At 40.6% G+C, this 17,133-nt stretch overlaps 1 protein-coding gene across 5 annotated transcripts in view; it reads left to right on the top strand.

The window, feature by feature from the left end:
• The window catches only part of IRF2 (interferon regulatory factor 2), an 80,601-nt gene that overhangs the window by 41,803 nt on the left and 21,665 nt on the right, over positions 1-17,133 (top strand). For all 5 annotated transcript variants that reach the window (XM_058524967.1, XM_058524968.1, XM_058524966.1 and 2 more), the window contains exons 2-5: positions 525-617; positions 7,683-7,782; positions 8,814-8,990; positions 9,305-9,351. In XM_058524967.1, coding sequence (XP_058380950.1) covers positions 531-617; positions 7,683-7,782; positions 8,814-8,990; positions 9,305-9,351 — 411 coding nt within the window. In that variant the 5' untranslated portion in view covers positions 525-530. The remainder of the gene's footprint in view (positions 1-524; positions 618-7,682; positions 7,783-8,813; positions 8,991-9,304; positions 9,352-17,133) is intronic.

Below are 17,133 nucleotides of genomic sequence, written 5' to 3'. Positions count from 1 at the left end.
CACTTCTATAACCCAGATACGCAAAAGAAATGAGTTGGTTATAGTCGCTCTTTCCCACAACTGTTTTCTCTGTCCACCTTGGTTATTGGAAGGATAATATCCAAAGGTACTCTGAATGCCTGATACATTGAAGGTGTCTGCTGTAAACACAGCCAGGTTAGGAGAGGGTAGACCTAGCTTTAGGCAAGGTGACTCAGAGGTGTCTGGGCCCTCTGGCTAGATGAGATTCCATAGACCTCCTATGTCCATGGGACCCTCTCAGCCCAGAGCAGGCTTGGCCTGTACCATTGCTCCACTGAGGCAGCTCCTCAGGATGAGCAGAGTGCTCAAGATGGGGCCGGTGGCTCTAGGGCAAAGCCCCTCAACATGCTCCCCTAGCCCCCCAATCCCCATGTGCACATAAGCTGTTGGGTTTTGAGGACAGGAATAATGGGAGAAGCTCAGGCTGGGGTGCAGAACTTGATAGTGCAGACCTGACAGTCGGCAGCAGATATGCCTAATGTTGTGTCTCTCTTCTGCAAAAGGGTACAATGCCAGTGGAAAGGATGCGGATGCGCCCGTGGCTGGAGGAACAGATAAACTCAAACACGATACCAGGGCTAAAGTGGCTTAACAAGGTAAGTGCACTAGGTGCCTGTGAGTGTCTATATATGTGTGTGTGTGTCGGGGGGAGAGAGAGAGATCCTTACTAGAAACACAAGCACGCGGACCGCCAAAAGTAAAACTGTTCTTGGTGTTCAAAATCTTATGCTTGTTAATTACAAATCTCAACCAACCAAAAATGATGGTAAAAACGTCAAGTTATCGTATAAAGAAGGCTTTTATCATCTTCTCTGACTGTAGCCTCGCCCATGAGTTGACAGTTGGAGCTCACCTTTGGTATTTGGATGACTGTTGATGAGAAACTTCTTGCTGTGTTTTTCTTTAATGACTCCTACCTCTTCCCCTCTGAGTACTTTCTTGCTTCTCCTGGCTTTCTAGAATGAGAAGCCATGGCAACTCTAAGACTTTCTGTTGGCAATGGAGCCTACTGATTTTCTTTTCAGTATTCTCTGTGTAAAGAAAACTTTCGTTTTCATTTAAAAGATGTCTTCTCTTTATCTTTATCGTGGAGCCCTGTTTGTGTGCCTACCCATCCTAAAAAAGTAGTAGTTATCATTTACAAGCACCTACCTCCTGCCTCCATATATACATAAATGCTCTCTTACTTTATCAACCCCTAAACTCTCAATTTAATTGAGCCTGCCTGTTAGGTGTGAAACAGAAAGATAGTGTCTGTAAAAATGAAGAACTCCTGAAATATATGGTTATAATCTAGGAAAGCAACTAAATATAATATATCATGCCTTCTTTAAGAGGGCCCAAGAGAGAGGTTTCTTTCATACTACCAAGAAGATTATAATTCTTCTGGGCATATTTCTTTTTCCTCTTTTACCTTCCCCCTCATTTTTAATCTTAAGGACACGATGAATAATTTAGCTGGTCAGGCTTTATCTTTGTATCACGTGCTCGAGAGCTTAGAGCCAGATTGTGGCCCGCTTCTAATGAGTGTACAGAATATTGCAGCATAATTTTTTTATGTTATATATCACTCCTGGCTTCATTTTATCTTTTCAGATATCTCTCAGATTTTATTTATTTTTGTGATTTTTCCTTCATCCACTTATTTTTAAATTAATGGTATTGTATTTGAAAGTATCTGTTTGATTCCTTTCTGAAACAAGGCAGGGTACGAAATAAATAGAAATAAATAAACCATGTGCTCATTTCATGTGACTTGTCATATATCTTAAGGTCTTATGGCAAAAAATATGTTTTTTCTAGGCTTGCTATATCTATAGTATTTTATATTTGTATCCTGGAGGGGCTTTGTAATTACCCTCTTCCAAAGAAACAAACAAGAAATCAGGTTGCACCTTCGCCTATTTGGTTTCCTGGGATGCATGTGGAGGTGTAAGAAAGGGGAGATGATAGTCAAGGAAAGTTGAAGAGACATAGCGTACTCAATAACAATGATAATCATAATCATAATCATAAAACTAATATTTGTTAAGTGCCAGGTACTCCTCTAAGCAGACACATGCATTAACTCACATAATCCCGTCTATGGGGTAGATACTCTTATTTTTTCCATTTTACAGACAAGGAAACCAAGGCAGAGAGAAGTTAAGTAGGATTATATTTTGAAGAACAAGATAACATTGCCTATATTGATTTAGAGTATGAAATTAAAGCAGGTGTTCTTGAATTCTGAAGAGAAGTAAGTTGTTTGTTTTTTCTTTTTCTTTTTTTAAAAACACATCTACCCATTTTGGCTGGTTTGATGCTGTGGCGACCTTACATCATTGTGTCTCCTGTACCGAGTAGGCACTTGATATGCTGCAGTTAGTTTTCCTCTGTCGTGGGTTGAATTGTGGTCCCTCAAAGGATATATCCAGATCCTAACCCCCAGAACCTGTGGATGTGAACTTATTTGGAAAAAGGGTCTTTGCAGATGTAATTAAGTTAAGGATCTCCAGATGAGATCATCCTGGATTATCCAGCTGGGCCAAGCCAATGACAAGTGTCCTTATAAGAGACAGAAGAAAAGACACACAAAGAGGAGGAGGCCATGTGAAGAAGAAGGCAGAGATTGGAGTGATGCTGCTGTAAGCCACAGAATGCCTGGAACAGCAGAAGCTGGATGAGGCAAGGAAGATTCTCCTTAGAGCCTTTGAAGGGAACGCAGCCCTGCTGACATATTGATTTTGGATTTCTGACCCTCAGAACTGAGACAGAATAAATTTCTGTGGTTGTAAGCTGCCCAGTTTGTGGCAATTTGTTACAACAGCTCAAGGAAGCCCTCTTAGGGCTGTTTCCTTACTGCGACTCTCCATTGAAACACCTTTTCTTTATTTTTCTGAAAGTAAATGGATTCCTCTTTGTGCAGGTGACAACTTAGCTCCTCTCAGGTGGCCCTTACTGCTGAGCTTCACTCAACAGGCTCTTGGCTCATGAGTTGTCTTCCCTAGCAGGGAGGAAAAGGAGACCCCTCCGCCACCTTGTCTGGCTCCTCTGCTGGCACTGGGCATGAGCCAGGCTGAAAGGAAGAGAACGTGCCCTTGGCTGTAGCAGATGGTGCCTCTCAGGACAACACTGGCACAGGAGTCCATGGGCTGCCTGAGGGGCCTGGTCAAACAGGCCTCCGACTGGGCCTAGCCAGAGTGGGCATGTGGCCGTGTTTGTGCCTGCGAGCAGTGCTACCACTGACGCTGTAGACCTTGGATGGGGTCAGGACATTTTCTCCATACCTATACTCCCACAGGGCATCTTCCTATAAGTGATATTGTTCTGTGAATAAATGGATGAATGATGCATACTTGAAGAGGAGCAACATTGGTGGCTGTGTTTTTGTTCTGTTAAGTTAATTAGACTTGTGAACACTGGCAGTGTGATATGTCTCCTCAAACGGATGGTCCGTCAAACCCAGTACATTCTTTGTAAGAGACAAATAGGTGGTTAGTTACTGCCTTAAATTTATTTCTATCTCCTTTTTACAATAAACTTGGAGGAGGGTGGTAATGAAATAGGTCCTTTGGATTCCTCTGACGGAGCAATGAGGAAGTCTGGAAGAGCAGCATTATAACTAGCTCACGAATGGGGTCTTGGCTTGGGCCAGTTACTCTATATTATGAGTATTTGCAAATATACATAGTATGTTTGAATAGCCTAATGACTAAAAAGAACAGTACAGCAAATTCCCATCTAGATTTAAAATTTACATCTATATTTAACAGTTATTAACATTTTTTTAAATCTGTATGTGTGTATGTGATATTTTAAAGCAACTCCCTGACAGCGTACATCTATAAGACTTAAGAATATTTTCTTATATATTCACAATATCATTATCAATTGGAAAAAATTAATCATGATTTTTAATATCATAGCTGCCCCATTCATATTCAAAATGCTGTGAATATTCCCAGAATATCTTTTTACAGTTGATTTGTTCAGTCAGACTCCAAGAAGGTCCACAGGTTGTATTGGTTGTTCTGACTCGAAGTCTTTCCTGATTGTAAACAGTAACCCTTTCCTTTTTTTTCTTCTTGCCACTGACTTGTTGAAGAGACCAGGTCAGTTCTGGATCTGTCCAAATGCTTGCTTTGGTTTCCCTGGGCCATTTCTTGAGGGAGGAAGGAGCCACCTCCAGGTTCATCATTTCTCTCTTAGCTCTGATTGATTCCCACTCTGTTTATTGATGTTCTTATTTCATGTTGGAGAACTGTCTGGACCCAGTTGCCAAGGCCACTCCCCAAGCACAGGAGATCATCAGGTAGTTCCAGACCTTTCCTTTCTGTTCAGTTTGAAAGCAAGCTTGTGCTTGTGTAAATATCAGGCCATCTCAGAACAGGGTAAGGAGTCCAAACAAAAATAACATAACTAACTTGGACCGTCTTATAAATATTGGGAGAAAGAAGAGGCAGAGAGAGGGAAGAAAGCTAGTTTCCACTTGAGGCCAAGGTGTATTTGTTCTGCATTGCTCAAGATAACCTTCAATGTTCTTCTCAACTCAAGCCGTGCTTATCTCTCCTGCCCTCGGAGGGGCAGAGTTCTCTCTGTATATATGTAAACATGAGTGGACTTTGGTACGTGCCGCCCTTCTGTACACAGTGTATACAGCCACTATATGTGTGGACTCGGCATTCAGGGCTTCTGATGGTGCATACTGATGTCACAGACACAGAGCAATGCCGTCACCCTCCCATAGAGCACGATGATCTATGACTAGAATGTTTACTGGTCAGAATCTCTTTTAGTTTTAAAATGAATTTCTCCTTCTTTACCTTTCAACATGGTCTTTTTAAAAATACATATGTATGATGCATTTATTAGTATTTCTTTTTTTTTGCAATATGAAAAACTAGTTAAAAGTTACATGTAGCTTTTTTTTTTTTCAATTTACTATTTTAACCGTTTTAAAGTGTACCATTGAGTGGCATTAAGTACATTCACAATATTATGCAACCATCACCACTATCTAATTCCAAATTTTTTTATCACCTCAAAAGGAAACACTGTACTCATTAAGTAGTGACTCCCTATTTCCCCTTCCCCTAGTTCATGCCAACCACTAATATGCCTTCTGTCTCTAGAGATATGCCTTTTCTGGATATTTCATATAAATGGAATTATTCAACATGTGGCCTTTTGTGTAAGGCTTCTTTCACTTAATGTTTTCAAGGTTCATCCATGTTATAGCATGTGTCAGTACTGCATTCCTTTTAGTGGCTGAATAATATTCCATTTTATGCATATACAACATTTTCTTTATCCATTCATCAGTTGATGGACATTTGGGCTGTTAGCTAGAGCTTTTGGCTCTTGTGAGTAGCGTTGCTGTGAACATTCATGTATAAATATTTGTTTGAACACCTGTTTGTAATTCTTTGGGTATTTATCCAAGAGTGAAATTACTGGGTCATGTGGTAATATTGTGTTTAACTTTTTGAGGAACGGCCAAACTATTTCTCACAGCAGCTACACCATTTTACATTCCCACCAGCAATGTATGAGGGTTCCAGTTTCTCCACATTTTCATCAACACTTATTATTTTCTGTCCTTTTTTTTAATTCTAGTCATCCTAATGAGTGTGAAATGGTATATCGTTGGTTTGATTTGCATTTCCCAAATGATTAGTGATGTTGAGCATCTTTTCATGTGCTATTGGCCATTTATTTATCTTCATTGGAGAAAGGTCTGTTCAGGTCCTTTGTCCGTTTCAAGAGTCTCCATGGTGGATAATTGCTAGGTTCAGTCATTACTTTTGTGGTTCCATGATTTTGGCGTGGTTTCTGTGAGACCAGGTTTGGTGGTGTGTGTGTGCATGCGTACATGCGTGCATGCGTGCCTGCTCACGCAAGTGCTTGAAAAGATCTACTTATCAGAATCAACGTTGTGTCTTATGAGATGGATTTCAGATTGTGTCACCCCAGAACCCTTTGATCTAGAAATAAATACAATAGCAAATTCTTAATGTCTGTATCTTTAAGCATAAACCTTTAGAATCTGCTTGTGTACTTCAGGAAAAGTTCTTTTATCGAAATAAATCCATTTTCATGTGAACATCAAAAACTGCATTAAGTGATTTTGCTCTCTGATTTTCATCTACATTAAAAAATAAAATTTCACTCAGCCCCTTTGTGGTGACTGCCCTTTTGAAAATGACTCACCTGAAACCCTGCTCTCTCGGTGGATGATACAGAATGAACAAGGAGGGGTTTGTGGAAAAGTCTCTTGCTTTCAGTTCTTCTTAATTAACTGAGTTTAAATACAGTAGAATTTTCCCTTCTAACAGTTTTTGGGGAACTCTCAAATGTTCTGAAATATTTTTAGATCAGGCTTTGTAAGTGGCTCTGTGGAGAGGCACCAAGCCCTCCTTTGGGTCAGTTGGGACCCTGTCTATCTTTCATTGTGTGAGACCAAAGTGGTGAAAAATCCCTACTGGCATTTCCTTTCCTTTCCCAGTGGATTGTGTAGGGATCCTCATACCTGGAAATTGTCAGATCTACCTTGAGAGCTTTAAAAAAATACAGTTTTCCTGGGCTTTAATCTCCGCAGAATCCAAGTCAACAGATCTGTCATAAAACAGGAACTCTTCTAAATCTAAACACGGGGAGACAATGTGTGATGTGATTAAGTGATTGGGTATGGGCTCACGTGACCTCGGGATTGAATTTAGACACTTCTTACCATAAATTCCTTGACTAAATAATTTAATTCCGTTCGTCAGTCTCCTCAACTGTAAAGCGGAAATGATGACATATACGTAACTCATTAGGTTGTTGCAAAAAACAAAACTGAGACCATGTGAATGTGTGCGGTCAGATGTAAAGTGCCACGGGACCTTAGCAACCGCTGGTGTTGGCAGGAGAGCTGGTTGAACCAGGTTTCACAAATGTAGTTTTACTATGAGTGTGAGTTTGTTTCCAAAGCACTAGTTTCTAATCTTGTGGTTGCCAGGGTCGATTTAAGCAATTTTGAGTTACCTCTTGGGCTGTAAGAGAGATGGAAAGTCTGGTATCAGAAGAATTGTGTTGAGGGACTTTTCTCCAAAAAAGAAGTATTATTTCCACATACTTGATACATCTTTGTTTGTAATTCTTGCTATTTCATGCAGGGCAGTAGACACATAGGAGTTAGAACATTAGACAAAGTCTTCTATTTCTATTGGCTACACAAGCAGATTGAGATATTTGGTCTCTGTGATAGTGGCCTCAGATACCCCTGACCTCTCTTTAGCAGCACAAATGGATGTTATTTTGGAAAGTTGCCTAATTTTTAATTTACCCGAGGCAGCTGGAGTTCCTCTTTACCAATGATGGAAATAAACGATAAGACTAAGCATTTGAAGTTGCAGTAAGTGGCCAGTTATCTGTGGTCCCACAACAGAGAAGTGGCCCAGATAACAGAACACATTGGCATATCCCAAATCATCCCCTTTGACCTTGGAATACATTCCTGTTCTGCCAGACTCTGCACGACTCTGAAGCTTACCTGGGTAGACTGTCAAGATTTGGAGCCCAGTGGGGAAGTGGGTTTGGTTTATAGTAGATTCTACTGTAGACACTTAACAAACCCAGTGATACTTAGTGGAGAATCTTAAGAACTTAAGTTCTTATTTGCTTTTTTTTTTTCCCAGGAAAAGAAGATTTTTCAGATCCCCTGGATGCACGCGGCTAGACATGGGTGGGATGTGGAGAAAGATGCCCCGCTCTTTAGAAACTGGGCAATCCATACAGGTATTAAAACCCCTGCATTGATTATAGAGGCAGGTGCTTTTGTTTTTTTGTTGTTTTCCTGCTTTCTTTTTTTAAATTGAGGTATAATTGACGAGTGAAATTATAAGACATTTAAAGCGTATGACGTGATGATTTGATATACGTACGTATATATTGTGAAAAGATCCCCCCCGATACCGAGTTAATTAACACATCCAACACCTCACATTTTTATGTTTGTTTTTTTTTTTTTGGTGAGAACATTTAAGTTCTACTCTCTTAGCAAATTTCAGTTATACAATACAGTATTAACTATTGTTTATTTTTGTTTCACTACACATATAAAATCTCCTGGCTTATGGCCTTATGAGGATAGCTCTGGAAAACCTGTGACTTGTCCCCAGGCACATCCAGAACACATGGTGTACACACTTCATCACTCAGAAGAGAGGGCTCCACCCATCCCGTAGAAACTTAGTCCTTAATTTTCCTGCAAATGTGGTATTCTGATTAAGTTCCCCATGTATGTACTAGGGGAATATAGAATTTATTTGTTCTGGAGCTGTAAATAACTGTCGAATTTATCTCCCCAAAAGGTAGTCAAGAATATATTCATTTATAACAAAATTTAAGTAAGGAGTTATGTACAAGAATGGACTTTTACTTAGTATTTGAGAGTCAGACAAAAAGGAGATAATTCAATCATCTGTGCCTGTCAGCCTCCCAGCCTCCCAGCTTTCTGTTACTTACATTGATTCTCCATTCTTCTGCCATTCTTAATTTTCTCTCAAGCTGTTTGGTAGAGCCAGGGTGACTAGCTTGTCCCAGTTTGCCCAGAACCGTCCAGATTTTAAAACAAAAATTCCTGAATCCCAAGAACCTTCTCAGTCTCAGGCAAACCAGGACAATTGGTCACTACAGGTGTAGCCTGGAATTCTGAAAGGATTCTCTGCACTCCCTGGCCAGCAATCCTGTTTCCAAACATTTTTACCCACTATCTAATTTTTTTCTCTCTTTTCCATAACGTTAATTCTTTTGGCTATTTTTTTTAGGAAAGCATCAACCAGGAGTAGATAAACCTGATCCCAAAACATGGAAGGCGAATTTTCGATGTGCCATGAACTCCTTGCCTGATATTGAAGAAGTCAAGGACAGAAGTATAAAGAAAGGAAACAACGCCTTCAGAGTGTACCGCATGTTGCCCTTATCTGAACGACCTTCTAAGAAAGGTAGACAAAGATGTTTACTGATTAAAATATGATCACTCAGTGTGTATTGTAGTGCCTTTGTCATTTCTTTATTTCTACATCTGTAGTCACACCAAGGATAGAATATCTGTTCGCACTGTGGATGATAATTCTGCTTTACCTGGCTGGGGAGAATGACTCTCAGGTCGCCAAAGGCATTAAAAGAAGCATTTGCAATTTTGACCATGTACAGATTAAAGGTTCATTGAGAGTTTCAGAAAAAATTTAACTTAGGGGAAACGTTTCTCTGTATGTTCTTCATGAATTAATCCACAACTATTTTTTTGTTGCCATAGGAAAGAAACCAAAGACAGAAAAAGAAGACCGAGTTAAGCACATCAAGGTAATCTTTGGTTGTTCAGAGAGAAGGCCAAAGTTGTGACCATATTAATGATTCATATTCTGTCTCCTAAAAACAAGTAATGTGAGCTCTGTGAAGTATTTAGTCTTTTTTCTTCCTCTATTGTGTTTTATGTGCTTTACATGTCTCCTCTTTGGCATGCGGACTCAAGTACACATATCCCCGGCTTCACCCAGTTTCACTGAGCAATTTATGAATGAAGTCACAAGTTCACACGTAGCTTGACAGGCTCAAGCCTCCATCTGGTCCCCACAACTGTTGCCAGCTGGTCACTGAGTTCCAGCTAAGCTCCAGCAACCAGCTACTATCTCATAATATTAAGTATATTTTCACGCTATTAAATATATTTTAAAGTATATTAAATATTTTATACTTATATTAAAATGTTTTACCTTCATTTTATATATATATATTCCATGACAGGCCATTAGGTTGGGGACACGGTGGTTAGTTCAAGCACTCTCTTAGCATGGGTCTCAGTAGTTTTTTTCTGTTCCACTATAGAACCAACTCTCCTAACTCACAAAGGTTTTCCATAGGGATGTGTTGTGTGTGTGTGTGTGTGTGTGTGTGTGTGAGAGAGAGAGAGAGAGCTTTTCAGTAGGTATGTAGTCGGAAATCCCCTGCAGTGTGAGGATCTTTGTGTGTAGATTGAGTTGCCCTTGTTAAACAGCCAGAGACTAGCCAAATATCCCTTGCAAAATTGAGGATGAGCTTCAGTTGCTAAGTGAAGAACAGACAGTCTCAGACCCTTTGTTAAATAGCCAGAGACTAGCCAAATATCCCTTGTAAAATTGAGGATGAGCTTCAGTTGCTAAGCAAAGAACAGACAGTCTCAGACCCATAAACTATCAGAGAGAAGATTGTCTTAAGGTTAACTGAGCTCTGTTTGCAGATGAAGAAACTGAGGCTCAAGAGAGTTGAGTGACATGGGCCCCAAGGGCTGTGAGACATGTGGCCAAGGTCGCATGGTTATTTAGAACTGAACTTAAAGGAGATGCCAAGTATCCTGACTTCTAATCTAGAATAACTGTTGAAGTAAAAACAAAACTGTCCAGGCAGCACAATGTTTAAAAACAAGCCACTTAGTCAAAATAGTTGGAAAAAATACAACGAAATTTACTACACATGTAAAATTAGACTTGGGAAGGTAGTTAGAGTTTGAGGGAAAACTTAGATGAATTGGTAAAGTTTCAGGCATATTTACGTCTGCAATGGAAAATGAATATTTTAGGCAGAGTGTTTTAGCAACGATAACCTCTGGTTTCACTTTCAATGTTTTTAGTTTGTGACTTATTTTATATATAGCACAGTATTAAGGTCTAATTTTGTTTTAACTTTTTATTGTGGAAAAATTTTATGCGTACAGGAAGGAGACAAATGAGTAAAATTTACTCCATAGACCATCACCCCAATTTCAACATTAATCAACTCATGGTGAATTTTATTTCCTTAGCACCTCCACTCACTTCCCTACGTGCAATGTGAAATTACAGATATTCAACCGTTTTTGACTTACAAAAACAATTTCATAGTTCAGCTCAATATTTTGAAGCAAATTCCAAACATCATATTGCTTCTTCCATAAATATTTTAGTATATATTTTTAAATCATTATTGCATCTGAAAAAATTAACAATAATTCCTCAGTATCATCAAATATCCCATCAGTGTTCAGCTCTCCACTTGTCTCATAAATGTTACAATTTTTTACAGTCTGTTTACTTGAATCAAGAGCCATATAAGGTCCACATATTGCACTTTATGGATATATCTCTTATGTGTTTTTTAATCTATAGGTTTCCCCTACATCATTTTTTTAAAAATTTATTTTTTTTGCAATTGAAAAACCTAGTAAGTAGTCATATCAAATTTCTCACAGTTTGGATTTTTTTAGGGCCTACATTTTGATTAGTATTGTTTAGGCAGAAAAGTATAACTTCCCCAAAAATATGTGATAACTGCCCCACAAAGAATTTGCTATAATCTTAAGTATGACTATATTACACAGCATCTGGCTCAGTGCCTGGTACAAAACAGATAGTTAATACTTATTGATCGCTGAATAGATGCATGAGTATTTGTTGACCAAATAGATGCATAAATAAATATTATATGTTGGATGGGAGTGGGGGGTTTGACATTAGAATGCAGATTCAATTTCATAATCTCAGTTAATAGAGAAATAAGAATGGAGTAATGGATGTTCACTTTTTAACAAACTTTGCTCAGACATATCCACCATACTTCATTGAATATCAGGTGCCAATGATTATAATACACACCCATTATTTTATGTATCTTTAAGCAAGAAAAACTGCTTGCAATGAGACCATGACACATAATTGATTATAAGACACATCCTGTTTGAGGGATGTGGAAATGTCAGGAAATGTGCATCTTAGAATTGATGACGTGGTGTTCTTGTGAGTAAAGGCCATCTGTCACATCAGCAATGGCAGTCACATGGCCTCTCAAATGGGCACGTCATGGAAGGTACAACCCTGGGTGGGGCTTGGCCATATTGGCCCAGGGAAGCAAGTGAGGGTTTTCCTCTTAGGTACAATCATACGGGTCAAGTTCCATCCTAGCAATGTGTACATTGTGAAATCCTCCTATGATGAAGATATGGTCAATACCTGAAGCCTGTCCCTCAGAGGGACATTATTCCTTCAGCAAAAGGCAGATGGTTCTTCAGAAAGAAGCACAGCCTAACTTCTGAATTTAAATCTACTCGGATCTGTCCTCCAGTGTAGCAGCAGAACGTGAATAAGGCCATTAGGCTTCCCAAGTTCTGTGGCTCACGACTGCTAACGCCAGAGTGTTCACTTGATGTTTCTGTAGAATGTTTCCAAAATTAACTCTCTAGCTCGTCTGGAATTGTATAGTTAAAGGACCTTCTCCCTACTGAGCTATTAATACATGACTTTTTATTGTATGTGGAAACACCTAAGCTCTGAATTAATATGTCCTGTGCAAATATGCAACTGGGTAGACTGGGTAGGTGTCTTCCACTGAGAAAATTTGACTTGTATATAGTAACTAGGTATGAAAATTTGCTGTTGAAACAGGCTCTTCCCAATCTTTATTCAATTCAACTTGAATTAAAGTTTTAACTAGCAAAGGATGCTCAGAACATGCAAGCCAACTGTTGGCATTTTTCTTGGGTCGCTCAGGCAATTTATCTCCATGCTGTACGTTCCCTCAGCAAATAGCTTCCCTGAGACCCAGAGATGCAAAGCCTGTGGGACACGCAGTAGTTATGGAAATGCTGCCTCAGTATTCTCTGATGTTCTCTTTGTGAGTATATGCTATGTACTCAGTGAGCCATGTTTTACATGATGTAAGCCTCACCTGTGTGGAGGTAAACGGCTATCTAAGGAAATAAGAATAAGAAACACAATAGTGAGCAGTACTAGGTGGCATGTCATCAGTATGTATGTGTGTTTCAAAAAATGTCACAAGGCCAAGATCAATAAGGATAGAAGTAGGTAAAGCAGAGCGGTGGTAGCTGACATCTTTGAGTCCCTACCAAGTTCTAAGCTCTAATTATTACTTCATTTAGTTCCCCCCGTGATGGGCGGGTTCTCTCTCTTTCGCATATGAGGAAATGGAGGCAAAAAGGAATTGAGTAATTTTCCCAGGGTTGTACTGCTTCATCCAGGTTGGTCCATCTCCAGATCCCATGCCCTTTCACCGCACTCATTGCCTCTCAGCCTTTCAGAAGCTGTGGGATCTGAGCCAGGCCTGGAGGGATGGATTCAGTAAAATGGGGGTCATTCCTCAGCACCAGGAGCATCGTCAGTGAAGGTCTGGAGGTCAGAGTTGCTGTCTGGTCTTCACTGGATGAGCCAGGAAACTGGCTTAATGAGAGCAGGAGTTTGTGTGAGGCAACAATGGGAAACAAAGACGTGTAGGTAGGGAGGATTAGAGATTAATACTTCCTGCCTCGTAGGATTGTTTGCAGATGAAATAGACTTGCTTTGAAACTGTGAGGTGCTTCCAGATCAAAGCATCAGTGTTATGATAGAAAATATAATCAAGGAGGGCCTCTAAATTCACTTGGTAAAGAGTCAGCCTGGTCTGTATTAGTTCTGCATGCAGACCTCTACCTCTGGGTAGAAGCTACAGAAAAGCAGAGATATTGGTTCAGCAGAACTTTCTAATAGAGCTGTGGGATTAAAAAACCTGTTCTCTGTCGCTGTCCAAAGACAGGCCAAATGACCACCTGTCAGGGCTGATACTGGAGCAATCCCTCCATTGGTTGAAAGAAGTCTTCAGTTTTTCAACCTTAATCAGATGAAAACACATGCCAGGGTCTCACTTGAGAAACAGATAAAATCAGAGCAGCCCTGGATGGAGCAAGTTCAAGGGCTTGCCCTGCGTGCTCTGGTGCCTCCCTCCCCTCCTGGCAGCTCTTGAGGGGACTGCTCAGAGCACAGTCTGAAAACTGGCTGGCTTAATAATGTCTGTGGATGATTTTGTGAAAAAAGGTGCAGCTGAACTCCTTGGGGAAGATCTGGAGCATGATGGAATTGATATTTAAGGGAGGTCTTTCTCACCGTGATGGGAAGGAATGAAGGGGAGGAGAGACTGCAGTGGAAAGTTTAGATGAAGATGGTGGCAGCTGGAACGGGAGGAGGAGACATTCCTCTGGAGAACGGAAGAGGACCTGGAGGATGAAGACAGGAGGGGATCAAAGAGGAGGCCCTGAGTTTTCAACCCTCATAGAGGGGAATGTCGGGAGTGGAGTGTGTTTTGTGGAGAAGAGGGCGAGTTTAACTTTGGACATGTTGAGTTTGAAATGAATGAGAGCCTCTAAAGCAAATGTTGGGTAGAAAGTTGAATCTAACAGGCGCAGAGGTCAGGCAAGGGTTGGAGGGCAGATGTGTGGTCATTTACTCAAGAATGATATTGAAGTCCCCAAAAACAGATGCCTTCTCCAAGAGAGAAGCTATATGAGATGAAGACAGAGACCCAAGGAGAAGACGAAGAGAAAAGTGAACCCAGGAAAAAAAGTCAGAAGGGAAGTTGCAGTGAGAGTAGGGAGGAAGAGAATGAAGATGCTCTAGTTCCAAGGAAGGAGGAGGAAAGGAAGGAAAGTGTTTGTAGGACTAGGCAGGAAGCTTCAGCCTGCTTTGCTAGAGTTCGTGGCCTCTGTGGTGTGGAGTGTGCAATTCCCTGAGCTACTTTTATGAAGCCCAGCTGTCACCCTGAAATTTTTGTTAATAGAGAGACCTAGAGATGCCCTTAAATTTGGCTTCGAGGAGACTGGCTTTGCACAGATGGATTATGAGATTTCTGGGGGTGGAGGGTTGGGTTGGGGATGGGAAATGGTCTTTTGGCCATTATATTTGGTCTCAAGAGACATCTAGATAAGGGGCTATGGCACAGGGATGAGACAGAATGGGCTTGAGCAGAAGGATGGGTGGTTCTCTGTCTCAGGACTACCCCAAACCCTTCCAGCAAGCATAACTTTGAGACCAACCAAAGATATATTATTTTAGAGGTCTAAAGCAGGCAGCCCCTGCCCCTGAATGCTCTCTTGTGTCAATTTGCTTTCACCTAAAATTCCTTAAGCTATAGACCAAACCTTGGATTCTGTATTGACAAAAAAGGTTCTTGGGCATAAATATTTGGCAGAGTAAATGCACCATGTAGGAGCCTGAACCCAAGCACAATCTTTTTTTTTGGTTTTCTTGGGGCAAGATGAGAGAATTAGAAACCAAGACTACTTGATTACACAAGAGCCTATGTTTAAAGTAAGGAAGGGAGCAGAAAGAGGAGGCTGGTTCAGGATTAGCCTGGCCAGGTTATGGGACAGCAAGGTGGGGGACAGGGCAGGAGTGGGTACCCTGGAGGACCAGGAGATGCTGTCGGCAAAGGCCGTTCATGACCTGTAGGATCTCTATGCACATGTTCCATAGAGAACTATTCACCTCTTTTCTTAATTTGGGTTCCTTGCTTTTAAAAAAATATATATATATATGTTTAGATATTCCTGTTTTAATCATTTCAAAAATTTCGACTGAGTACAGTGAAGATCCCTGTTGTTGGATGGAGACCTTTCAGGGAGATGCGCTGTATTTCACCATACAGTTGACTATATGGTCCTTCCTGAGTGATAGGTCCAGTGAGATGATTTGCACTGAAGACTTTGAAATCAACAGGTTATTTTTTTGAAGTGGGGATGGGAGGAATAAAACAATGTTCAAAATAATCTGACTTAGTCTCTATTGGTGGAATATACTGTTCCATTATAGAAGTGGTGCAGGATACAAGGTAGGGATGGGGGCAGTAAAACGATGTTGAAAATAGTTCTGTCTCAATCTACATTGGAATTAGTGCAGGGTACAGGGTTTATTAAGACAGAAAACGCTGGAATTGAACCATGCTGCATGACCAGAGCCTGAGATCATCTCTCCTTCAGCTAAAAGTAGTGTGATCTTGGAAAATTAATTTAGTCTGAGTCATAGTTTTCTCAAGTGAAAAGTGATAAAAGTATCTCTTGCTACTAATTAAACTGTAGATCATGTGAAACACTTAGAGTTCTTCTATTGAGAAATCAGAAAAATTTAGGTTTTTAAATATATGCAAGTCTGACTACCTCATTACTTTCATAAGAAACCTAGAAGCAGAATGAGTGAAAAATAACTTAACAAAAGAAACCCATAAAAGTGGGCAATTATTTCCATAATTCCTTCAGATGTTCTGTACTTAGTTCCTTTTGAGGGAATTGAGGGAAAAGAAGTGGAATAAAGAAACGTGGGGCATGATTAGGGAGGGGGAGATGGAAGAGGGACCACTGAGGAAGCCAGCAAGAAGGAAGGTGCCATCAGGAAGGTTGAGAATTGAAGCAACGTCAGATGGTTCGAGTTGTCAAGAGGGAGAGTACAGGCCTTCCTGTTGGATGTCAAAGGATGGGGTTGAGGGAAAGTGACTTGAGGAAAGGTCAAGTCCCTTTCCCTCAAGTTCCCTCAAGATTTGGGAGAGCAGAGGTTTATTGGTGACATTAGATAATAGCGAGCATTTATTTAATAATAAGTGCCAGGTGCGTATTTATGTTGTTTCATCTCCACATCATCCCTATGACATGGGTGCTATTATTGTCCTCAGTTTACAGCTGTCTGCAGTGCCCTAACAGAGGCTTAAAGAGGTGAAATAAAATCCTGCAACTAGTGACAGGCATTGACCTCAGGTCTGTGTAACTCCAAAGCCTGGCCTGTCTTACCACCCCTGGGAGCTGGGAGCTTGATTCTGCAGGTGGAGTGGCAGTGGACTGGGCGTGGCGAGGAGGTGAAGGTGGGGAAAGCAGATACTTGTTCAGAAGTTTGGCTCTAAAGGAGGAGAAAAGATGGTGACTCAAGTTACAGGGAAGTGAGTTTTTTTTCCCAGAAAGAACAGACTTCTTTGGAACTTGTAAAGAGGGGAAAATGCAAGATGCTGCAAGAGAAGGGGGTAGGAATTCTGCCCAGTGGGGCTGTCCTGGGCCCTTCCTGTGTTTGCCCTTTGGGACATCTTGTCAACCCTGCAATGTGGGAGTTTTTAGAACTGAGCTCTACAGTGAAATGATGTCTTTGAAGTCATGGTTATCACAGTGGGGGTTTGCCAGGTGGGATCATGAAGGAGGAGGTAATTTTTCTTTCCTTCCCTAAGATTTTTGAGAGGCTCATCATTGATTCCACATAGCAAATAAAATAAATTGATAAGAACACCCTGCGTGCCTTAGAGGCGTCCACCAGTCTGGATTCTTCAAAGTACAGT

The sequence above is a fragment of the Diceros bicornis genome, chromosome 29 (assembly GCF_020826845.1).
Source record: "Diceros bicornis minor isolate mBicDic1 chromosome 29, mDicBic1.mat.cur, whole genome shotgun sequence".
NCBI lineage: Eukaryota > Metazoa > Chordata > Mammalia > Perissodactyla > Rhinocerotidae > Diceros > Diceros bicornis.
The sequence above is the reverse complement of the archived record's forward strand: the minus strand, read 5'-3'. Positions and strand labels throughout refer to the sequence as shown.